The following is a 26,557-nucleotide window of genomic DNA, read 5'->3' on the forward strand; positions in this document are numbered from 1 at the left end:
GGTAACAGCGCGGATCCGGAACGGGTCCAAAGACAGTAAAGTGGGATTTGGGGGTGGAGCTGGGCGCGTGGTTCATTAAGTCGATTTAAACGCGTGCTAATGCATTTAAATCGTCGGGCCACCCAATTGGGGATGTGGACCAGACCCGCGCCCAAATCGGGTGTCAGTAAAGGTGCGATCTGCTCAGTTTCGGGCGCAGATTGCGTTGGAGGCCTGAAGTCCGAATTTACTGCGATTTCGTGCCCGTTTAAATCAGGCCCAATATTTTTTCCCTAAAGTACGGGAGTCTAAAACTAGAGGGCATAGCTTTAAGGTGAGAGGGTCTAGAGGGGCAATTTTTTCACACATATGGTGGCAACTGTCTGGAACAAGCTGCCAGAGGTACTAGTAGAAGTGGGTACAATTTTGTCCTTTAAAAGCATTTAGACAGTTACATGGGTAAGATGGGTATAGAGGGATAAACAAAAAACAAAAACAGCCTGGGAAGCAGGCCCTTCGGCCCAACGAGCCTGCGCCACCATTTTAACATTACCAGTCCCCCCTCCACCCATGACCCTTATCTATGCTTATGGCATAATTTAGGGACAATTTATTACCTCCACTTAACCTAATAGCCTAATAGCACATCTTTGGGGTGTGGGAGGAAACCGGAGCACCCGGAGAAAACCCACGCAAGCACGGGGAGAATGCGCAAACTCCCACAGACACTGGCCCAAATCCATGTGTCTGCACAGCAAACAGTGATAGTCACTGAGCTGTCGTGTTGCCCAGCAGCTGGTCCAGTTTAAGCACACACTAACGACATGAAGTACTAGGCTATTCTCGAACATCCAAGAGCAGCCCTTGTACAACCCATCGCGTGTATGCCCCTCGTTGGACAACAAGGTGGACCGACTTAAAACCTGTGAATTGAAAGAGAAAAACATTAGTATCATTCCACATCCTTTTACATTACCAGGGACGTCCCAGTGCTAATGAACCTTATTTAAAACAATCTCCTATATCCTTCCATCTCCAACCCACTCATGTGCCTGTCTAAGTAACTCTTAAACAACCCCAGCGTGCCTGCCTCCACCACCTTGCTTGGCAGAGCATTCCATACCCCCACTACCCTCTGTGTGAAAAACCTCCCTCTAATATCCATGTTATACCTCTCCCCCCTCACCCTAAGCCCGTGGCCCCTCGTACTGTGCGTTTCGAACATAGGAAATAGCTTACCACTGTTTACTCTATCTGTACCCTTCATAATCTTATATACTTCTATTAGATACCCCCTCAGTCGCCGTCTTTCAAGGGAAAACAGCCCCAATTTGCTCAATCTTTCCTCATAACCCAGTCCTTCCATACCAGGCAACATCCTGATAAACCTCCTCTGCACTCTCTCCAGGGTCTCCACGTCCTTATGGTAGTAAGGCGACCAGAACTGGACGCAGTACTCCAAATGTGGCCTAACCATCGTTCTATACAACTGCAACATTAGACTCCAGCTCTTATACTCTATACCCCTTCCTATAAAGGCTAACATACCATAGGCTTTCTTCACAACCTTCTCCATTTGTACTGCCACCTTCAAAGACTTGTGCATTTGCACCCCCAGGTCCTGCTGCATTTCTATACTCTTTATAGGCTTACCCTTTATCATATAACTCCCCCCTACATTATTCCGGCCAAAATGCATCACCTCACATTTATCAGGATTAAACTCCATTTGCCATATATCTGTCCAATATACCAGCCTACCTATATCCCACTGTATTGTCAGACACTGCTCCTGACTGCCCACCAATCCAGCCATCTTAGTGTCATCTGCAAATTTGCTGATCACACCACTTACTCCCTCTTCCAAGTCATTTATACATACTACAAAAAGAGGTCCCAGTACTGAGCCCTGCGGCACACCACTAATGACAGACTTCCAGCTAGAAAAGGACCCTTCCACTACTTCTCTCTGTCTCCTCTTACCAAGCCAGTTCTCAACCCATCTAGATACCTGGCCTTGTATCCCATGAGCCTTAATCTTTTCAACCAACCTACCATGAGAGACTTTGTCAAATGCCTTACTGAAATCCATATAGACGACATCAACGGCTCGTCCTTCGTCAACCGTTTTTGTCACCTCCTCAAAAAATTCTACCAGATTTGTAAGGCAAGACTTCCCCTTTACAAAGCCATGCTGCGTATCCCTAATCAGATCGCAACGCTCTAAGTGCTCATACATCCTATCCCTAAGAATCCTCTCCATCAACTTGCCTACCACTGACGTCAAACTCACCAGTCTATAATTACCAGGGTTATCTCTCCTACCCTTTTTAAATAACAGTACCACGTTCACTATCCTTCAGTCCTCTGGGACCTCACCTGTGTCCAAAGAAGAGACAAAGATTTTCATCAGAGGCCCAGCAATTTCATCTTTCGCCTCCCTAAGCAGCCTAGGATGATTGCCATCGGGCCCCGGAGATTTATCAGTTTTACTGCTATCTAAAAGCCCTAACACTTCTCCCCTCGTAATGCATAGTTCCTTCAATTGGTCTGCAGCTCCCTCGAAGACTGTACTAGACATCAAGCCCCTCTCCTTCATGAATACCGACGCAAAGTATTCATTCAGGATCTCCCCCATTCCCTTGGACTCTAAGCACAATTCCCCTCCTCTGTCCCTGAGAGGACCGATTTTTCCCCTAGCCACCCTTTTGTTCCTAACATAGGAGTAAAACGCCTTTGGATTTTCCTTAATCCTACCTGCCAAATTTTTTGTTTTCATAATGCTTATTTTCAAAGTTGTAAGTCAATATTCATTGTACAGTCCATATTGTTTAATATGAGAAGTATAACTAAATCCAGCATCATAAATTTCAAAATTACAGTAATTACAGTCCTTGGTAAATAAAGCCAGGAGCTATTTATGTTAGAAGAAATGACCCTGAGCTGCTAGGGATTTAGCCACTGTTTACAGTCTTACAAATATGGCACAGCAATAAAGCTTACTGGATTAATGCGCCTTGAGCCAGTTTGAACATTAAAAGCGCTATATGAATGCAAGTTATTGTTGCCACTTATCTATTACTGAAGCTTTCACAATCATGTCAGATAAACCAAGATACTTTATAGAACACAGCAATCAGCAGCCCAGCTGCAGTAAGCATTCTCTGGCATAGTACGAATTGCAGTGCTTTACAAACAAAATAGGAAATATATTCACACAGATGAATGCACTGAAATATATATTTTTTTAACTGCAGAGGAACTGTAATTTCTGTCATCTATGTTTTTGTATGAATCCTTAATACTTGTCCAAACTACCCTTTCTGCTATTTTACTGAAAACAATCTGAAACAAACAGGTAAATGCCTCTGTTGGATGTGGGCCAAATGCGGGCAATTGGGACTAGCTTAGGGGTTTAAAAAAAAGGGCGGCATGGACAAATTGGGTTGAAGGGCCTGGTTCCATGCTGTAAACCTCTATGACTCAGAAACATTTTGGGAGAATACCACCTCCCCACTCTCTTGTCAGTGAATCTGAAATTAGTTGGCTCTTTCAACATTGAAGACATCATGGCTGATGTTTTGTGGCTGAAACATCTCCTGTTTCCAAATGTCCACTCTGAAGCAGACATCACTGGAATGCAATCCACAGATTTAAAGAAAATATTCTTTCATGAGATGGGGGTGTTGCTGGCCAGGCCAGCATTTACTGTCCATCCCTAATCGCCCTTAAGGACGTTTGGTGATTCACCTGCTTGAACTGCTGCAGCTCATCTGATTCAGGTACCTGCACAGAGCTGCTGGGAAGGGAGCTCCAAGATTTTGATCCCATGACAATGAAGAAATGTCAGTATGGTTCCATATTGACTGTGTGGCTTGAAGGGGAACTTGCAGATGGTGGTGTTCCAATGGATCTGCCTGCCCTTGTCCTTCTTAGTAGTTGTGGGTTTGGAAGATGTTGTAAAAGAAACCATGGTGAATTGCCACAGTACAACTTGTATATAGTACACACTGCTGTCACTGCATCAGTGTTGGAGGAAGTGAATGGTTAAGTTGATGGATGGGTGCCGATTAAGCAGGTTGTCTGCCAAACTTCTTGAATACTTTTGGGGCTGCACTCATCCAGGAAGTGGAGAATATTCCATCACACTCCTGAGAGTGTGACACTCCTCACAAGTGTGTCTTGTGAATGGTGGATGGGATTTGGAGAGTTAGGAGGTGACTGGTCTAGTTAAGTATCTGGTCAATAATAACCCCAGCATATTAATAGTGAAGGATTTGGTGATGTAATACTATTGAATATCAAGGTAGAGATGGTTAGATTGTCTCTTGTTGAAAATGGTCATTGCCTGACACTTGTGTGGTGCGGATATTAAAAAAATCAAGAACTTCAGTCAATATGACTGAGCTACACATTCCGATTTGACATTGGGGAGCTCAGCTTTTTTTTAAACCAAGTCAGCGAAATCTCATGAACCACTAAAACAATTTATTGTAAGTTAGTATTTTAAAGGCATATATGTTATACTGGCAGTTGAATAATACCTGCCCTTGCCACTCTTTGAATGTTTCTATCCACTTGTTCGCACTGTGGTCCGGTGTAGCTCTCTTTACATAAGCACATATTAGGCCTCACACACACTCCACCGTGCCGACATACTGGATCACACTTCGCTGTAACAGCAGGAAATTAAAAAAGTGTTAAAACAACTTCAGTTATCTGGAGGCTACTTATTGTTAATCACTGCACATTATGTGTACTTATAGACAAAATTAATGATATGATCTAGAATCAAACTTGTTTTCATGATATACATGCATCAAAATCTGATTTGGAAGAACATAGCTGCCTGAGCTGATTCTTCTGAACTCCTGATTTGAACCACTCCAGCTGAGAATTGAACTCGGACCCCTGGCGCTGGGAAGTGTCAAGTACAGGGCAGCAATCTTTCTGAAAATTCTGAACTGCTCAGCTGCGATGACTTGCTTTCTCATAGTCACCATTAACCTTCAGCAGCAGCCTGGAAACAGACCACTTGCCTGTTAGCAGCGAGTGGTAGAGGCCATGAGAACAGGATTTGTGAATGATACAAAACAGAAACAGTAAGTGGATGTCTGACCTCAGTGATCTGTACATGACTTCATAAAGTTACTGTGTGATGTTTTATTGTCATGTAATTAAATGTTGATTTTAATTTTAATGTTTGAATACTCAACTTACTGCTGGTTCAGCATTAAGTAAAAAAAAATCACTTATTTACATTCTGCACTTTAAAAACGTACTTCGCATTCCATGTGCAAGACAATCTAACAAAAATGTTGGTTTCACTTTACAGAGGTTAATTTAACATTGCATAAATTCCTTTTCACTTTATACAGCATGGTGGCACGGTGGTTATCATTGCTGCCTTACAGCGCCAGGGGTCTGAGTTCGATTCTCAGCTTGAGTCACTGTCTGTGTGGAGTTTATACATTCTCCACGTGTCTGCGTGGGTTTCCTCCAGCTGCTTCGGGTTTCCTCCCACAGTCCAAAGATGCGAGGTTAGGATGATTGGCTACCTTAAATTGCCCCTTAGTGTCAGGGAGGTATTAGGGTAAATAAATGGGGTTATGGGAATAGGGCCTGGCAGTGATTGTGATTGGTGCAGATCAATGGGCCTCTTTCTGCACTGAAGGGATTCTATGATTTATATGGCTATTTTGAGGCCCTTTTGACCAGAGAAGGGGACAAGATGGTTAACCAAATGAATCAGAATAACATTCTACTTTTTTTACTCTATGTTTACAAAAAATGTTAAAATTATTTTACCAAGAAGGTTAAAAGCTTAATTAGCACTGTGAAGAATTTTAATGATAATTAAATATTTGTACAAAACAGCCTGATAATCTAAATACTGAAATGCTATTAACTCTAGGACAAATTATAGAAGGGAAATTTCATCTATTAGGATTATCTTTGAAGAATGAAGAATAGCGCAATTAAAGGTGAACTTCGTATATCATTTTCCTTATTATTTATTTTTCATATATTAGTATCTTCTTTGGAGGTAGGAGGAGCTATTTGCTTACAACCCAGTGCAATGACTATTACTGTCCATTAAGCTACAGGAGCCATCTTGAAGCATGTCAGCCATATATCACCTACTCTTCCAATTAAGGCAATAGATGAGCCCAAGGGGAGATTCAATAACAATCTTGAACAATTCCGAGCCTGATTTTCAAGTGGTGATAAACTGATCCTCCTCAGAAATTTCTATGTCAGAATAGGAAGGAATCATTGGTAAGAATTGGGAAAGAAAGCTACAATGGCGTCCGCTTCTTGACTAAATGTCTTGAAAGTGACCTTGTCAAAATCAAAACCCTGTTCTCCCAGCGAGACAAACACAAGATCTCATGGTAACAACAAATACTGACACCTGCTCAATTATGTAATTGTATGAGCAAGTGACCTCAGAGGTGTCGGCACTGCCACGGCATGACAAGTACTGATGACTATTGGATCAATCACCACTTATGTGATCAACCGTTTTCATTAGACTGGCCACCAAACAATGGAGGTAACAGAAGCTATGCTGGGGGAAAAATAACATTGAAAACCTCCAAGATTCCACCAAGGCAGTCATTCTCATTCAGCATCTCACTGCCAAGATCTCAACCTCTAAGTTCAGGAGCCACAGTGCGCCAATAATGCTTTGTCAACCCTAAAGTCCACCATGACAAGCACCTGCACCTGTGGATTGCTCCTTAGCATCTCAACTAGGAAACATCAAGATTGATGAAAACAAGGAGATAATAGGACCTAATTGAGAGTAAGTGTAAAGCTTTCATAGATTGGAAACTGCACCACAGCTCAGGAGAAAAGCAGCAGTTCTACACGTGTCTGAAGGCATTGAACCCATCACATAAAGAACAAATGGTGGATGGCCATGAGGATATCAACAGCATGTGTGGTTTCTTCAATGCTGTCAAGATGATTTATATCCCAAGCACTCAAGGATCCTCCCTGCTGGAGCTAAGCTCTTCAAGGACAAAGAGGTAAGTCAGTGCTTACTGAGAAATTTTTAAAGAACTTCTCAACTGAGACTCTGCTTTTGACTTGAATGCCCTTAATTCTATTCTTCAATATCCCATCTGGCTCAATCTTGGCACCACCCTGACCCAAAGTGATGTTCGTAAAGCCACTTGAAAGCTAAAAAACGTCTCTGGAACTGATGGAATTGTTGCCAAAATTCTATGACATGAACATATAAACATGCATACGTACAACACAGCGGACAATTCTCCTGAAATAGCCGCACGATCTCACAGAACCCCAATAGGAAGAGGAGTGCATGCCACGGGGCCTTGGGGACACTGTGATCATAATTATATTCAAGAAGGGGGACAAGTCCAATTGACAGCTAATAGGCAGCCCAAGATCCGATTTTACTGTGTGTATAGTTAGTAAAAAGTCTGACAACACCAGGTTTTAGTCCAACCTATTTATTTGATAATATACTCACAAGCTTTCGAGGGGACTGCCTCTTCGTCACCTGACGAAGAGGCAGTCCCCTCGAAAGCTTGTGAGTATATTATCAAATAAATAGGTTGGACTAAAACCTGGTGTTGTCAGACTTTTTACTGTGTTTACGCCAGTCCAACGCCGGCATACCCACATCATGTATAGTTAGTGCCATCTTTGCAGTGTGGGCATTAGGCCCATATTTGCATTGGCAGGGGACTTATGGGCACTGCATGATGATATTTTGTTCTTTTCCAATATGACAAGCAGCAATATTCCAGCTTCTGCCCTGCCATAATGAGGGCTTAGTAGGTCTGTTGGTGCTCAAAAAATGGACATCGCATGGCCAAATTTCTAGACCTTTGATCTTATAATCAAGGATCTGCCAGGTCAGGAACCATCTTTTTAACTTCCACATTTCAGATAAATTATACTGTTCAGTTGACCATGATACTAAACTATTCAATTACTGAAAATCCTAGTATTTGATCTGGTGAAGAAGGTTGCTGGCATCAGTTACAAAACTTTCAGGTGAACTTTGCTTATGATTCAGTGGTCCAACCACAAAAATGCTTCTACATGCTGAAGACAAATTATTCTGGCACACACCAGCCTTCAGGCAAACATAACTGGATGTCCTGGGAATGTTCCAGATGGGATTTTTCCAGCTTCACTGTGTGGCATTGCTCAATACAAGATGAGATTCTTCACAGTATAATATCACTTGGTATTTTCCCGTACTATTTTGGACTTATAGCTCCCATAGATTCATGACCACTTTGCAGTATATGTTTATGGGGAATAAAGAAATGGCTGAGGAATTAAATTCGTAATTTGCTTCAGTCTTCACAAAGGAAGACATGAATAATGTACCAGGAATTCTGAGAGAAGAACGTGAGAAGCTGAAGGAAATCAGCATTAATAGAGAAATGATTTGGGGGAAATTGATGGGATTGAATGTGGATAAATCTCCAGATTTTGATAATGTTCTTCCCAGAGTACTTAAGGAAATGGTCCTTAAGAAATAATAGATCCATTGGTGGTTATTTTCCAAAATTCTTTGGACCCTGGACTGGTTCCTACAGATTGGAGGGTAGCTAATATAAGCCTTCTATTTAAAAAGAGAGGTAGAGAGAAAGCAGGAAATTATAGACCAGTGAGCCTAACATCGGTACTGGGGAAGATGCTAAAATCCGTTATCAAGGATTTCATAACTTGGCATTTGGAAGGCAGTGCTATAATCAGACAAAGTCAGCATGGATTTACAAAAGGAAAATCATGCTTGATGAATCTATTGGAATTCCTTGAGGATGTAAGTAGTAGAGTTGACTGAGGAGAACCAGTGGATATGATTTATTTAGACTTTTAGAAGGCTTTTGATAAGATCTCACATAACAGACTATGTAAAGCACATTGGGTTGTAGCTACTGTCTTGAGATGAATAGAAAGCTGGTTAGCAGATAGGGAGCAAAGAGTTGGTATAAATGGGTCTTTTTCTGATTGGCAGTCAGTGACCAGTAGGGTTCCGCAAAGGATCTGTACTAGGACCCCAACTGTTCACATTATATATTAATGATTTGGAAGAGGGAGCTGAATGTATTATCTCCAAATTTGCAGCTGATACAAAGTTGGGTGGGAGATGAGCTATGAGGAGATGTAGAAGTGCTTGAGCATAGTTTGGACAGGCTTAGTGTATGGGCATATGCATGGCAGATACAATATAATGTGGATAAATGTGAGGTTATCCACTTTGGTAGCAATAATAGGAAGACAGATTATTACTTGAATGGGTGTAAACTGAGAGAGGTGAATACTTTGCGAGACCTTGGTGTCCTTGTGTGTCAGTTGCTGACAGTAAGTGCACAGGTATAGCAGGCAGTAAAGAAGGCAAATGGCATGTTGGTCTTCATAGCAAGAGGATTTGAGTACAAGGATAGGGACGTCTTGTTGAAATTGTACAGGGTATTTGTGAGGCCACACTTGGAGTATTGTGTGCAGTTTTGGTGTCCTTACCTGAGAAAGGATATCCTTGCTACAGAGGGAGTACAGCAAAGGTTTACCAGGCTGATTCCTGGGATGGCAGCTCTGTCATTTGAGGAGACACTATATTGGTTAGGATTATATTCACTGGAGTTTAGAAGAGTGAGAGGGGCTTTCATACAAGCTTATAAAATTCTAACAGGGTTAGACAGGGTAAATTCAGAAAGAATGTTCCCAATGATGGGGGAGTTCAGAACCAGCAGTCATAGTTTGAGGATAAGAGATAAACCTTTCAGAACTGAGGCAAGGAGAAATTTCTTCATTCAGAGGGTGGTGAATGGAATTCACTACCACCGAATGTAGTTGAAGCCAAAATGTTGTCTGATTTCATGAAGAAATTAGATATAGCCCTTGGGGTTAAAGGGATCAAGGAATATAGGTGGAAGGGGGGAATCAGGATATTGAATTTGATGATCAAAATGAATGGTGGAGTAGTCCTGAAGGGCTGAATGGTCTACTCCTGCTTCTAGTTTCTATGGTGAGGGAGTTGAGTATAAACAGGAGCTGTTTTTACTAGAATTCAGCTCACTGAACTGAAGAAATTCTAACTGATGAGCTACTTTGTATCTTGTGATGTACTGACATCATGATAAAATTGGCTACCTCGATTCTTATGTTCTTCAACACAGAAGGATAGCTATGTATTTGAATAGCCAGGTACTCCTTCAGAAATTTAAGGTAATGCTTTGTATGTGATCCCAGGACCTCAAAGGTAGGCACATGTGTGAATTGCTGAAAGTGAAGTTGATTGCCTGTAAAAAGTGCATAAACTCACGAAACTGTCAAGCTGTCAAAGGACTGCCGAACTGTCAATGAACTGTCAAAGCTGAAAAACAGGTTTGTCCAACTTGTGGCCTGCAAAGCCCTTTAATACGGTCCCTGAAGCAATTGTTGAAAATGCAGGCAAATGTTGAAATGCTGGTTAGATGGTTCAGTGAGTTTCAGGAATACTGTAGGCGGCAGCTCATCCAATATAAATTGGGTTTGATGCTGATAGGCTTATATCAGCAACAAATATGGTATAGAATCAAGCTGCAATTGGAAAAGCAGCTAACATCAGCAAATGAGTGTATGTGGAGATCAAAAGAGACACTTTGGAACTCATAGGTCCTCCACTTACCATGTTTTTCCCCCCAGCGCCGATTGTTTTAACATGGCTCTTGGTGCTTTAGTCTGATTCTGGTTGCCTTCCCCCAGGTTCTCTCTACTTTCTCCTGGGTTCTTCCTGTTCCCCCGTGTTCTCCCCATTTTCCCATGGTTCTCCCTCAGTTATGTTTCTCTGGCTCTTCCCACGTTTGCCCATATTGTCCCAACTCTCAGCCTTCCTCTTGGGTATCCTTGTTTAGGTGCTGCTAGGCCTCAGGCCTCACTTCAATATCTATATTCTCCTTGTCACACACACCTGCCCTCCTCAAGCCAATTTAGTTAGTGAGGATGGGTGAGTTAGGATGGGTGTAGGAGTGAGTGATGATGCGTGAAGGATGAAGAATGCTTATGGTATGCTTGCCATTATAGGAAGGGGTGTAGAGTATAAAAGCTGGAGTCTAATGTTGCAGTTGTATAGAACGTTGGTTAGACCGCATTTGGAGTACTGCGTCCAGTTCTGGTTGCCATGCTACCGGAAGGATGTGGAGACCCAGGAGAGAGTGCAGAGGAGGTTTATCAGGATGTTGCCTGGTATGGAAGGTCTCAGCTATGAGGAGAGATTGGGCAAATTGGGGCTGTTCTCCCTGGAAAGACGGAGAACGCAGGGAGATCTAATAGAGGTGTATAAGATTATGAAGGGTATAGATAGAGTGTACAGTGGGAAGCTTTTTCCCAGGTTGGATATGAAAATCATAAGGGGCCACAGGCTTAGGGTGAGAGGGGCAAGGTATAATTCAGATGTCTCTCACAGAGGGTTGTGGGAGCTTGGAATGCGCTGCCAAGTAGGGTGGTGGAGACAGGTACGCTAGAGTTGTTTAAGGCTTACCTAGATAGGCATATGAGCAGACTAGAGATGGAGGGATACAAAAGACTGTACTAAATAAGGATCAAGAGCCTCAGGACGTTCCTGGGAGTCAATAGATTCCTATGGGCCGTCCAACATATTTTATGGCTAACTTGTCTTACGTTTGAGCTTCTGGGGATCTTCCGTGAATGTCTGTATAAGCTGTTTGTTTATTGATGTCTTTTTTTTTGACATCCACAGGTGATTCGGTCCGCCTTGTTGGCTGACAAGGGGCATACACGCGGTGGGTTGTGCGAGGGCTGCTCTTGGATGTTGCTTCGAGAGTTGCCTAGTGCTTCACATTGTTAGTGTACGCTTAAACTGGACCAACTGATGGGCAACACGACAGCTCAGTGACTATCACTGCTTGCTGTACAGATACATGGACCCGGGTCGGATCTCTGACTTGGGTCGGTGTCTGTGGGAGTTTGCACATTCTCTCTGTGCTTGCGTGGGTTTTCTCCGGGTGCTCCGTTTTCCTCCCACACTCCAAAAACGTACTTTTAACCTGATTGGTGTTAACAAATTGTCCCTAAATTAGACCTCCTGAAATCTGGAGTAGAGAAAAGTCATAGGTAGAAGAAGGTAGATGGGGCATTCACTGAATGTTAAAATGGCGGCGTGGGCTTGTTGGGCCGAAGGGCCTGTTTCCTGTGCTGTGTTGTTCTTTGAGGGAGTGAGGGAGTGAGGGTGGGTGAGGAAGTTAGTGAGGATGGCTGAGGGAGGGCGTGAGAGAGGGAGTGAGTCAGGGTGGGTGTAAGAGTGAGTGAGGATAGGTGAAGAACTGAGTGAGGGTGGGTGAGGGAATGAGAGTAAGACAGTGAGGGTGGGAGGGTGAGGGAATGAGAGTAAGATAATGAGTGTGGGAGAATGAGGATGGAGTGAGGGAGGATGGGTGAGGAACTGAGGGAGTGAGGGAGAGAGGGCTGGTGAGGAAGGGAGGGTGGATGAGGGAGTGAGGGTCGTTGAGGGAGTGATGGCAGATGAGGGTGAGTGTGTGAAACAGCACGTGTGTGTGTGTGTGTGTGTGTGTGAGAGAGAGACAGAGGTGAGGGTGTGAGGGAGAGGATGAGGGTGAATGCCTGAGATAGAGGCCACGATTCTCCCAAAAAAAACTAAGTCCCCAACGTGTGGGAAAATGGGAGTAAATCCCGCTGGTTTTTTGAGCGTAATTTCCAGAATGAATCTCCGATACTCTGGGAATCTGGAGGAGGGGCCTATTCCCACCCGAGGGGCCAGCATCATAGTGCTGAGCTGGTCACTGTGCATGCGATGGTATGTCAGCGCAGAGATGGTGCATGCACATTGGTCCCACATTGCCGGCCTCCTGATTGATCACCAGCCTTGAAATCCCACATCATTGGTCTTCCAATCCCCCACCCCATGATCGCTGGGCTCCCGGACCTCCCCTGGCCAGCACCGACGACCACCTCCCTGGCCAGCCTTGATCTCCCAATTCCCTCCCCCACAAAAAACAGTCCCAATTCGTCCTGGCTAGCCACAATCCCCGAGCCTGGCAAACCCAATTCCACCCCCCCACCCCGCAACAACAGTCCCGACTCAACACCCCCCCTCCCTCCCTCCACTTGGCCTGCCCCAACCTGACACTTTGGCTGACGCTGCCATTATCCCTGACCTCCCAGGGCCTCAATGGCTCCTCTTCCCTCCAGCAGGATTGGGCTGCCTGTCCCCCATTAGTGGGGAGCAGGCGTAATCTCCACTAGGGTGAACCACTCCTTGGGAGGGGGTGGGGGATGGTGGGGGGAGTGGACACTGAAGTCCCAGACCCGCTATTGAAATGTAAATATCAATTTCTGGAAATCAGCGCAGAGCTGATTACACTAGAAATCTTAGTCATGGAGAGATTCCTGGAGGCCTTGGTGCCCCACACAGCCCAGGGAAGCCTGCAATGTCTTCCAGCCCGCTGATCCACTCGAGTAATGCAACAGGCTGGCAGAATCGCTCTCTACATTGATAGGATGCAAGACTGGGCGGAGAGGTGGCAGATGGAGTTCAACCCAGATAAGTATGAAGTGGTTCATTTTGGCAGGTCAAATAGGATGGCAGAATGTAATATTAATGGTAGGACTCTTGGCAGTGTGGAAGATCAGAAGGATCTTGGGGTCTGAGTTCATAGGATGCTCAAAGCAGCTGCGCAGGTTGAAGCTGTGGTTAAGAAGGCGTATGGTGTACTGGCCTTCATCAATTGAGGAATTGAGTTTAGGAGTTGAGAGATAATGTTGCAGCTATATAGGACCCTGGTCAGACCCCACTTGGAGTACTGTGCTCAGTTCTGGTCGCCTCAAATATGGAAGGATGTGGAAGCCAAAGAAAGGGTGCAGAGGAGATTTACAAGGATGTTGCCTGGATTGGGGAGCATGCCTTATGAGGATAAGTTGAAGGAGCTCGGCCTTTTCTCCTTGGAAAGACAAAGGATGAGGGGTGACCTGATAGAGGTGTGTAAGATGTTAAGAGGTATTGATCAAGTGGACAGTTAGAGGCTTTTTCCCATGGCTGAAATGACTGCCACAAGAGGACACAGTTTTAAGGTGGTGGGGATGTCAGGGGTAAGTTTTTCACTCAGAGAGTGGTGGGTGCGTGGAATGGGCTGCCAGCAACAGTGGTGGAAGTGGATTTGATTGGGTCTTTTAAGAGACTTTTAGATAAGTACGTGGAACTTAGTAAGATAGAGGGTTATAGGTAAGCCTAGTAATCTCTAAGGTAGGGACATGTTTGGCACAACTTTGTGGGCCAAAGGGCCTGTATTGTGCTGTAGTTTCTCTATGTTTCTACATTTGGCTTCAATGCCTATGGTCTAAGGAAAGGAAAGTCAACTAGAGTTCCTGCTCTTGATTGTATACCAGTGATGTCTGCTTCAGAGTGGACATTTGGAAACAGGACTCATTGGTGTAATCAGCCATGATACCATCAATGATGAAAGAACTAACTAACATCATCGTTCAGGCTCACACACAAGGAATTTTCAGTTAGGTAAAGTGTCGAAGGATGCCTTCATCCATGGAATCTTAACCCACAGGTGTCAATTTTCAGGTGGCATCTACTTTTAAAACTGGTTTCAATGCCTGTTAGGGCAATTTTTCAACCCAAGTACTCAGAGGACTGTCGGTCACACCATGAAGGTTAGTTTGTATGGGGAGATCAAAATGGAAAGAAGCTCTGTAAGTGAGTAAAATTACTCATGTTTGTTTTTCATTTATTTAGCTCAATGATCAGTAAGTTTGCCTGCATCATGGTTACAACATACTGCTTTTTTAATGTAATCTTTCAATGCAGAATTACACATGTGAATATAATTGTGGCAAACTAACATTGTGATGTACTATGCTGGGAGAATTGCCCCGTGTGTGTGTGTGTGAGAGGGTAAGTGTGTGAAAGAAAGAGGGTGAGTGTGTGAGTTAGGGTTAATGACTGAGTGAAAGAGGGTGAATGTGAGTGCGAGACAGAGAGAGAGTGCGAGAGAGAGAGTGCGAGAGAGAGAGAGTGCGAGAGAGAGAGTGCGAGAGAGAGAGTGCGAGAGAGAGTGCGAGAGTGCGAGAGAGAGAGTGCAAGAGAGAGAGAGAGTGCGAGAGCAAGGGTGAGTGTCAGAGAGAGATAGGGTGAGTGTGTGTATGTGTGAGAGGGTGTGTGTGTGTGTGTGTCCACGTGCATGTGCGTGTATGTGCGTGCGTGAACTCTAGCAGGAGCTCTCACTTCGTATCACGGTGAGTAAGTGTGATTGAGTGATCATCCTGTGGCTAGGTCTGAGCTGGACATAACATTGTCTCACCCTTTCACACTCTAGTGATTGTCTTTATTTATTACTCATTTTTTAAATTATTAATTTATTGTTGTGACTTTATTTTGCTCAGCAGTCTGTTTCTTTTAATCCATCTTGTTTTCATAAATTCATGTCACTGTTGTGCCAAACTTTATTCTTCCAAAATTTGCTCGACAGCCCTCAGGCGTGAGAGAAATTGAAACATGGGCCTCTCCATGCGAACAGGCTGGGTAAGCCTGACGAACTGTCAAAACTCATTGGAGTTGTCAAAGCTGTCAATGGATTTAACTCTGCTTGATTTTAAATAAAGAGGTCTTCAGTACAAAAAACAAAGCGCTTGATGTTTTATTTTGTCTGTTAACATAAGCCTCAGAGCTATCATTATAGGATTTTGCACTGGAACAACTGATTTTATAAACTAACATTATCATAATAGGGTGCCTGTTAAGTGAATATTTTGATTGATTGCTCCAAGTGGTTATAGAATTGAAATGTTTGTTTTCATAAGAGATTCATCAGAGAGAAAGGGTGACACAGTGGTTAGCATTGCTGCCTCACAGTGTCAAGGACCCAGGTTCAATTCCCAGTTTGGGTCACTGTCTAAGTGGAGTTTGCACATTCTCCCCGTGTCTGCTTGGGTTTCTTCCCACAGTCCAAAGATGTGTGGGTTCGGTGGATTAGCCATGCTAAATTGCCCCTTTGCGTCAAGGGGGATCAGCTAGGGTAAATGCATTGAGTTACGGGTTTAGGGCCTGGGTGGATTGTGGTCAGTGCAGACTTAATGGGCTGAATGACCTCCTCCTGCACTGTAGGATGCTATGATTGTTTAAAGAAATTTTGATATCATCAATAGGCATAACTTTATTTTATGTCAACATGGCTCCTGAAGTTTGCCCATGCTCATGGTGCATACAAGGTGAATTGGCTTTGATGGAGAAGAGGGTGATGAGTGGGAGACACAGGTTGGCATTAGGACTATAAAGGGTCATGGATATGTGGGGAGCATAAGGGATATGAGTTGCCATGGGGTTGGGTAAAGGGGCATGTATTGGAACGGGGGTAGGAGAAGCCGGGGGTATTGGGAGGCATGATGGGACGGGGCAGTGTATGGGAGAGTAAGGGGGTTGAGCAGTAAGGGCTGTTTGTTGTTTTGATCATTTTATAAATTAAATTCAACAAAGTGCTAGAGCACAGAGGCAGTCATTCCATTCTGTTTCTGTTGTCGGGGTGGAAATCTGGGTCAATCAGTTTAGATTTTTCTGTTAAACCTGGTGTGCAGTATAAAACGTTCTCTTGTAATAAAATTGAAGCCCACTGACTAAAATTAGTTACCAAAGGTAATTCTTTACTTCTCTGTGGGAGCATCATGACATTAAGAAGTGAGAGGATCATGTATGGAAGTACATACTGGATAAATTCCATAAGGCCAGGTGCCACTCATGTTTTCTCCCATTGAATATGGTTATGTGACAAACAACGTCAAGTGTGCAATCAGTTCTGTTTTGTCATTGCTCTCTCACTGGTTAGTAAACTTATAAGAATATAAATAACTGGATTTGAGTAGATGGTGTAGTATTTTTGCAGAATAGAAATAATATTGTTATCTTATTTCTTTCCTTCAACTTGAGATGACATAAATATTGCTTTATGGAATTCTGCTAGGCCACTTATAGTCCTTGATCTATAATATTTTATAATTTCTCCAAAATACAAGAAAACGTCTTACCCACTCTACAAAATTCTCCCTCCCAACCTGGACTACAGCAGCATTTTCCTGTTGGAGTGCAATGTCCATTCCTGCAGTGACGTGAGCACTCTGATGCTACCGGCTGTGGAGGCTGCACTGATCTCTTACATTCTTCTGGAACCAAAGGTCTATTTTAAAATGAAAGAATACCAAACATTTATGTTATTTGGCTGAGTGTATGTTACGTCAAAACTCTGCTATCAGATTTGTCAGATTTTATCAGTAGAGCCAATTCAATCTCCCAGATCAATCAACAGTTTATTCACTATTTTTTAAATGTAAAATTTTATTTTAATAATGAAAACTGAAAACTGAAATAGAACATAGTCTAGAAATGACATTGTTCAGCATTCACAAATGGACATTTGTATTCGTATGACATTATTTTGCTATTGCAACTTAGATTTTAAATACTTTATTTCAAACACATGAATGCTTCTTTGGTGTAATTTCATAGCATCATTCTAGATGTAAACACTTACCCAGATATCCAATATTGCTTATATTTAAAGACACGTGGCATTTAATGAACTAACTCTGGCATTTATACTTCAAGAACAGAAAATTTGTTCTAACTTTATACAGTAGGCTAATAATGAATAGGGTGACATTGAACAACAATAAACAAAGAGCAAACGTGATGTGTGATCAAGAAAGGCTTGGATTTCCTCAGAGCCGGACAATTCCCCCAGAAGTGCAGCCAAAGCCTCCCATGCCATCTTTACGTCTTTTGACAACTAACCTTGAATTTGTTCCCTCTTATTCTTGACTTCCCCCCACCAATGGGAACTGTTTTCCTTATCTATTCTATCCAGACCCCTAATGATTTTGAGTATCTCTACCAAACTACCTCTGAATCTTCTTTTCCTCAGGGAAAGCAATTCCAATTTCTCCAAATATCTACTTAGCTGAAGTTTCTTATCCCTGGAACCATTCTTTTCAGCACTCTCTCTAACATCTTCACAACCATCCTAAAGTGTGATGCTCAGAATTGGATGCAATATTGCACTTGAGGCCAAACCATTGTGCTGTACAAGATTAACACAATTTCCACGCTCTTACACTCTATGCCCTATTAATAAAGTCTAGCATGCTGCAAGCTTTTTTAATCTCTCTCAACCTGACACCTTCAATGATTTATGCACATATATACCCAAGTCCCTCTGCTCCTGTACCCTGTTTAGGATTTATTTCTTTATTTTATCTTGCCTCCTTATTCTTTCTACCAAAATTAGTCATGTCACACTTCTGTGCACTAAATTTCATCTGTATGGTATCCATTCCACCAATTTATCTATTTCCTTTTGAAATTCTACACAGTCCTCTTCACAGTTCAAAATGCTTCCAACTTACCTGCATATTTTGAAATTGTGTTCTGTAGACTAAGGTATAGGTCATTAACATATATCACAAAAGAGAGAGAACGCCATCACTGATCCTTGTGGAATTCAACCATAAACTTTCTACCAGTCCAAAAAAATCCATTCACCAATGCTCATTGTTTCCTGTCACTCAGGTAATTTTGTATTCATGTTTTTACTGTCCCATTCATTCTATAAGCTCTCACTTTGCTTACAAGTCAATTGTGTGGAACTTCATCAAATGCCTTTTGGAAATCAATAGATTCATCTGTCAACCAACTCAATTCAATCTCTTCATTTTCAATTTGAACATCTAACCATCTTAACATTTGCCACGATGTATTTTCAGATAATGATTGTTCGCCAAGACAGATCTTCGATAAACAGAGCTCTATTGTATTCAGAAGTCCATATTTTTCTCTATTCTTGTTTTTGCAAAGAACGGTGGGCTCTACACATTGGGCCAACTCTATTTGTTTGTCCCTTTTATTTAGTGGCAGTTCTGATGCCTATCCAATATTATTCTAATGATCATTAAATGGGTGCCCAAGCTGTTGGTTCATTCTGCCTGCCTAGTAGCCCTTGATCAATTGTTTGTCAGTCGACCTGTCTATTTCACTAGATATTACAATATCTATATCCCAGTCACTCACTGCCTGCGGTAATCCTCTGGTAACCTGAAGGAACAGTTAGCTATTGGTAGTGCTTCTCCCAATATCCTCTCTCAAAATCCTCCCATTTAATTACTTTTCCCCATAGAAGTCCTAATCTTTAATTAATCAATTATCCCCTGTGAACTCCAATCTTTATTTGATTAATTTTCCTCAGTGAAGTCCTAACATTTAATAGAATGTCATTATTTAATTCATGGTATTGATTTGTAAGGGCCTTTTCCCTTCATTAACCTTTTGTTAAACTTTGATAATTTCCTCAATTTTTTCACCAAATTATTTAATTGACTGCCAACTTTATTTGGTACTAATTAGCTTACAATCTGCACAAAATTGCTTTAAGGTAATCAGTTATCTGTCTTGATTTAATTTATTTCTCTCAGTTCCATCTGTAATTTTAATTATCCCATACTTCACTTCCCCAAGCTCCCTGCCTGTCCTCCTGTACTGTAAAAAGTCTGACAACACCAGGGTTTAGTCCAACCGATTTATTTGATAATAGACTCACAAGCTTTCGGGGTTAGTCCCTTCGTCAGGTGAATGGAGAGTTCTGGCCTCAGACAGAGCATATAAAGCACAGACAGTTTAGAGATTACTGATTAGAATGCGAATCCTTACACCTAACCTGCTGTTCAAGACCTGAAGTGGCTGATAATGTGAGTGGAAGGAGCACTGATCACAGGTTAAAGAGATGTGTATTGTCTCCAGACAGTACAGTAAGTGAGGTTTTGCAAACCCAGGCAAGTCACGGGGGTTACAGGTAGTGCGACATGAACCCAAGATCCCTGTTGAGACTGTCCTCATGTGTGCGGAACTTGGCTATCAGTCTCTGTTCAGCGACTCTGCGCTGTCGTGTGTCGTGAAGGCCTCCTTGGAGAATGCTTACCCGAAGGTCAGAGGCTGAATGCCCGTGACCACTGAAGTGTTCGCCAACAGGAAGGGAACTGTCTTGCCTGGTGATTGTCGAGCGATGTTCATTCATCCGTTGTCGTAGCGTCTGCATGGTCTCCCCAATGTACCATGCTTCGGGTCATCCTTTCTTGCAACGTATCAAGTAGACAATGTTGGCCGAGTTGCAAGAGTATTTACCATGTACCTGGTGGATGGTATTCTCACGTGTGATGATGGTATCCTTGTCGATGATCCGGCATGTCTTGCAGAGGTTGCTGTGGCAGGGTTGTGTGGTATTGTGGTCACTGTTCTCCTGAAGGCTGGGTAGTTTGCTGCGAACAATGGTCTGTTTGAGGTTGTGTGGTTGTCTGAAGGCAAGAAGTGGGGGTGTGGGGATAGCCCTGGCGAGATGTTCGTCTTCATCAATGATATGTTGAAGACTCCGGAGAAGATGTCGTAGCTTCTCCGCTCCGGGGAAGTACTGGACGATGAAGGGTACTCTGTCCACTGTGTCCCGTGTTTGCCTTCTGAGGAGATCGGTGCGGTTTTTCGCTGTGGCGCATCGGAACTGCCGATTGTCAGCCACTCACATTGTCAGCCACTTCAGGTCTTGAACAGCAGGTTAGGTGTAAGGATTCGCATTCTAATCAGTAATCTCTAAACTGTCTGTGCTTTATATGCTCTGTCTGAGGCCAGAACTCTCCATTCACCTGACGAAGGGACTAACCCCGAAAGCTTGTGAGTCTATTATCAAATAAATCTGTTGGACTAAAACCTGGTGTTGTCAGACTTTTTACTGTGTTTACGCCAGTCCAACGCCGGCATACCCACATCATGACTCCTGTACTGTGTCAGTGATCCCAACAGTGCAGCTGGTACACTTGTGCCAGGATTTAATGGTCCCTCTTGCTCCAACAAACTGAATGGAGATTCGCTGAAGGTGTGTGGGAGACACACCCCAGCAGAGCTGTAAAATCCTGAACTTGATTTCCAACAAGGCTGAAGAAAAATTTTGATTGTCACCTTTCATGAAAATTGCTAACTGGCTCCAACTGGTCTCTCCTTAGATTCTACCTTTGCCCTAATTCAAGCTTTGCTGCACCTTCCGATTTTCTCTACCATCACGTCCCCACTTTATTCTTTTTGTCTTCCATTATACCATCCCAATGTGTCCCACCCTACATTTGCAGTATATATGTATAGACTGTATGTAGGAACAGAATAATGTTAATCTCTTTTGGGTGAGCTGTTTTCTTAAAGGAAGTATGAAGTAGTATTATGACTCCGTACGTAGATAAGTTAATTCTTAACCTTCATCCAGTTACAGGGGGCGATATTTCGTGAAGGCAGGGGGATTTTGCCCACTGATTAGGGAGCAGGTGAGAACCCACACATTGCCAAGAAAAGCTCACAATTGTGGGCTGAACAGGCACTTAAATGGGGAGTGGTGGGCCTTCCCCAAGGTGAAGGACCTTCTTGGTGAATGGTGTGTGTGTGTGTGTGTGTGTGTGTGTGTGTGTGTGTGTGTGTGTGTGTGTGTGTGTGTGTGAGCATGTGTGTGTTTTGAGAGCTACTTCATTATTCAGCAATGTCACCAGGGAGGGTAGGAACTTGGCTTTCAATGGGCCCCGCTTCCTGGTGCTGGGTCCATCAATCAGGCACTGAGGTTGGAATCACGTGAAGGCTAGTGTAGTTTGGCCACTGACTGGAAAGCTGGCAAGAATCCTGCATTTTTGGGAACCCCCAGCACATCTTACTTCACTCAAGCAGTTGGCAAGCCAATGGCAGGTCTGCCCTGGGGCTTAAGGACCCAGGGGATGGAGGTCCTTACCATCAAGAATTAGAGGCCGCTGCCCATTTAAGTGCAACATTACCAGGGAGATGGTGGCTGCTACTGGTACACTTTCCACTCAAAAAAGCTTAGGATCGTTGCTAGATACCAGGCTAGACGTTAGTGATGGTAGTTTCTGGGTGGTAAGGCAGGGGGATCAACAATAAGGATAGGGTTTGGCTCTCAGTAAGTTTCATCTTATTGAGATCAATCCTCAATCAAACACTGAGTGCATTTGATCAATGTACCCGCGGGAGCCCACAAACAACCCTGTGTGGATTTCCTAGTCATGCCTCTTATGTGGTGAGTCCTTGTCCATCACTGGATTAATGTCAGTGGTGGCACAATGAGATCTTTAAATGGACATTACTTACCCACTAGAGGGTATTAACTAGCATTGGGGTAAGAAGGCGATCCATGCACTTCCAACCATGGTCTTGATTGGGGTGGAGGTGGGATCCTTACCCACCAGATTACATGCCACCTGTTACCAAACTTGCAATGGGTTGGGACTGGGGTGGAGTTTGTGAACGGCATTAAATTCTACCTCGTGAGTGAGATGGAAGCAAGGATATTGTGAGAAAGGCCTGTTCTTTTTTACTGCACATTCTTCTAATTCTTAGGCTGTCCTTCGGGATCGAGAGTGACTTGCTTCTATTCCAGTTTGATGGATTCTGCGTTGGCTTTTAAGTCCAATGTATGATCTGCACATTCTGCCATATGCACGGCAGGTAGTGCTTAAAGGGTTGCAGTGATGGGGTTTTTGGAGATTTGCGTGCTCCCTCCGATGCCTTGACTTCACTTCTCCACATTCTCGACCAAGTTCCTTGATGTGTTTGGTACCTTCTTGAATGAGTTTTCTCCAGTTTGGTTAAACACAAGCCAGAGGGTATACTTAACCTTTTCATGTATGCTTTGAAGACATTTCCTTCTGGGAGTCTCCTGCTATTACTGAATTCCAAATTGCGCAGTTGTTTCGGGAATCCAGTGTCAGGCATACAAAAGACATGTCTTGCCCAGCATACAAACTTATAAATTAAGAGCAAGAATAGGCCATTTGGCCCCTTGAGCCTGCTCTGCCATTCAATAGGGTGATTTGATTTTGGACTCAACACTAATATCCTGCGTACTCTTGATACTCTTTGATCCCCCTGTTAGTTAAAAATCTATCTAACTCAGTCATAAAAACATTCAATGACTACTACCTCTCTCACACCTTTTTCTGTGGGGCATCATCTGCTTTGCCCTCTTTGATGTCACCCTTTTCTGAGTCATCCTCTACCAATCAGACTCGCAGATCCTTCATTTCTCCCTGTGGAAACTCATTCCTCTTTGGAACTCCAGGTTGTGCAGGCTGCAGCAAACTACAATGATGTGGCATACCCTTTGAGAAGAGTACTGGATTCGCTGCCTGATCAGTCCAGATGTTTGAGATTCATCTTTAACATGTTAATGGTCTGCTTAGTCAAGGAGCATGTTACGAACGTGCCACATTGTACCTTTCCTCTGAAGGACTCTGTGGCCATTGAATAGTATTCATTAATCATTTTTTGGTTTGCCTTTATTGGCGATGAGCCAAACTTGAATGAGCTGATGGCTCTCGAAGATCTGCGAATGGCTTAAGATGTAAGAACCATGCAAATTTCCAGGGTACCTCACACAGGCCTGCGAGGCAACTTGGGGTTTTTGGAGATCCTGACCAAGTTCCTTGATGTGTTTGGTGCCTTCTTGAATGAGTCTTCTCCAATTTGGCTGATCACAAGGCAGGATCGCCAATGAGCCAGAGAGCATATTTGACCTCTTCAGGGATTCTTTGAGGCTATTCCAAAAATGTCTGTGCTTCTGGGAGTCTCCTGCCATGACTGGTGATCACAGATCAGCTGGATATTGAGAGAATGGAAGCCTTTTCTATTGATGAACTTTACACTTAAGGCCACATATACAGTCAATGGCACCCTTCAAGTGTGGGATAAGCCGGAGATCACTGCAAATCCCATTGACCTGGTAGCCTGGCTGGCTTTATCAATGGATAATTGAGTATAACTGTGTGCTTTGTTGAAAAGGGTATCAATAATCTCATTATGCAGTTATGAGGGAGGATTGTGATACTCTGCAGAGATCTGAGTGAAGAGTCCTGGAACAAGCTACTTGCAAAAAGGTTGAGTGTGGTAGTCTCCTATAAAGTCACTGGCAGTGAATGCTCTCCCAGTTCCTTTGGCATCAGATTCTCCTGAAGAATATGGCAGATGTGAGCCACCACATCCCTTGGCAAGTACACTGCCTCTTGCTGATCTACCAGTATGAAAGATGTCTTTGGTACATCCTGGATCTGCCAAACGCCATCTTTGAATTGTTCTCTCTGCCTCAGCTTTTGGGTCTTCATGGGGCCCCACCACCCATGTTCCTCAGGATGAAACTCTTCCTTTTGCCCTGTCAGACAACGATGGGACTTTTTCTCCTCCTCAGCTGCATTAAAGCTCTCTTGAAGGCAGCATTGTCTGAAGCCTTCATTCTGCGCTGCTCCCTGTTTATGTGAATGTTTAAAGACATGATTGCACCTTATCTTGCAATGATCATCTTCCATTGCCAAGCAAGAAGCCATTGTGAAGCCCTTGGGTTGCCCTCCTCCATACATTACATCCTTGCTCCATCCTTGGAGCTGAAGCACATCCTGAAGGATCATATGTAGCTGAGTTTTCTCCAGGCATGACAGCACATTCACCAATGGGATTTGATCTGGGTGAGAACAGGCATGTGCTAGTAACCTCAGTCAGGGCACTGTCAAGCTGCTGCCTTTTCACTAGACTACAGCCTTGCATTAATTTAGTAACTACAAGTGTTCGGCCCAGCATACACTGAACATCTCAACTACAATGTGTAAGGTTGAGGGAGAATGCATATGTTCCTTTTTGTGGTGGTTGCATTAAATATTGTACAACATTAAATGCATTCCCGCTTTAAGACTGTCAACTGCCACAGCTGGTGTTTTTCTCTGTCTGGGCTTTTACCACGCTTCTAGTGTTTTGGCGGGAACTGCAGCCCCTCTTTCTTGGGCTCTTAAATTTTTATAGTTTTCCCATTTTTACTGGCTGGCTGAAGAGTTTGTTTTCACCTCCTTGTTCTAATATCGATCTTTATGTCCATTTCACTTGTGGCTCCTGCGTTTTATCATCGTGATCAGTATCTTCTTTTAAAAACTTCTTAACTTTTTTTTTAAGTAGGCAAAGCATTTCTTTTGCTCCAAAACTTCAAATCTTGACTGCCTGCAGTCCCTCAGTGCGGAGATTGCTCTCTGGACCCCCTGTGGGCTCTGTTCAGATCTGGACACCTGCAATTTCTGTCTTTTCACTTTCCTGCATTTCTGGGACAAGCCTTGCAACTTCCTGAAGCTTTTCTTGCCCCTTTTCTCTTTTTAGCCTCCGAACTTACCTAAAAAATCTCTGCCTTCTATCCAAATTTCTTCTTTTTAACCCTAAAACACAGCTCCACCAGCTGGGTATATCTTCTTTTTACTTCAAACACTGCTTTGTTTCCTTTGTTTTCCTCCCTTCCAGATAAAACTGTAGCAGCTCCTATCTTTTTTTTACTTCTCTTGCTCCTGAAGGCTAATCTCTCAACATTTTAATTTTCTATATCTTTTGAGACCGCTTGTCTCACAGGCCACACCAGGTTTGTTACTTTGTCTGCTCCTCAAGGTCTGACACTACCCCGACAACTTTCTCTGCATCCCTCTTTTCCAAACTTCAATTAAACTGGATACTCACAGATAGGCTGTGCCATCAAAATTTATCCATCTCATCACCAATGTGTTGTGTAGTGGCATCAAGAGACTTCAGACTTTGTTAGGAACAAAAGGTTCCCAAGGTTCCAGACTTTGTGATCCATTTGCACTCAATTCAACAACTGTGGAAGTCACATCAATTAATAAATATTTATTGAGAAAAATATAGATTGATAAAGAGAAACTTGATATAGGGGTTTGTAGCTCTTTGCTGCTTAGGAGCAACTTAACCAGCTACCTTGGTCCTTACATGCTTCCTACATAGCTCTCAGATGTATCTTTTCCAAGAGAGGACTCCACCCTTAAAGACGCAGACACCACAATCACTACAATAAGACAGGCCCAGAATCTGGCACAACATACTACTACACCAATCTAACATTTCTTCATTAGTATCAAATTAATACACCTTTTAGTGTAAGTTTATACCACTAGAAACAGGATTTAAGCTGCCCAGACTAATTTTACAGAATACCCTCATAAACCAGAAAGCAAACATTCATCTGATCAATCTAGGCTGGTTTAGGAGATGGGAAGTGAAAGTTTAATGTCTAACCCACTGTGCCACCCAGTCTGTGCACCTCCATCAACTTTGTGGTCCATTTGTACTCAATTCAACAACTGTGGAAGTCACATCAATTAATAAATATTTATTGAGAAAATATAGAGCCAATACCCAAGATCAACAAAGAAAAATCATTGCAAGTAATTTGAAGAATTACACTAACATTAATCTTGTTTAGATAAGGCAATGGAAAGATTTTTCTTTTGGTAACAGTATTTTTTTTTCTTTTTTTGGATTCCTGTACCAAGAGGAAATTAAAATAGTAATGCAATCATGCATGACTTTCCATGTCAGAACATTGTGATTGAAACAAACAGGAGATTAATACTGTACTGGCAGATTGGCCAACAGCCTTTAACAGCTATGACACTTTTGAAAAATGATACCCAGTCGGCTCTGCATTGATGATAATAGGTCAGAGAT

At 43.0% G+C, this 26,557-nt stretch overlaps 1 protein-coding gene across 2 annotated transcripts in view; it reads right to left on the reverse strand.

Moving 5' to 3' along the window:
• Positions 1-26,557, reverse strand: part of hhip (hedgehog interacting protein) — a 170,525-nt gene that overhangs the window by 13,617 nt on the left and 130,351 nt on the right. For both annotated transcript variants that reach the window (XM_080199641.1, XM_080199632.1), the window contains exons 12-13: positions 17,014-17,162; positions 4,524-4,652 (exon numbers count right to left, since the gene is read on the reverse strand). In XM_080199641.1, the coding sequence (XP_080055767.1) occupies positions 4,524-4,652; positions 17,014-17,162 (278 nt within the window). The remainder of the gene's footprint in view (positions 1-4,523; positions 4,653-17,013; positions 17,163-26,557) is intronic.

The sequence above is a fragment of the Carcharhinus amblyrhynchos genome, chromosome 1 (assembly GCF_965287045.1).
Source record: "Carcharhinus amblyrhynchos chromosome 1, sCarAmb.v2.hapA, whole genome shotgun sequence".
In the NCBI taxonomy this organism is placed as follows: Eukaryota; Metazoa; Chordata; class Chondrichthyes; order Carcharhiniformes; family Carcharhinidae; genus Carcharhinus; species Carcharhinus amblyrhynchos.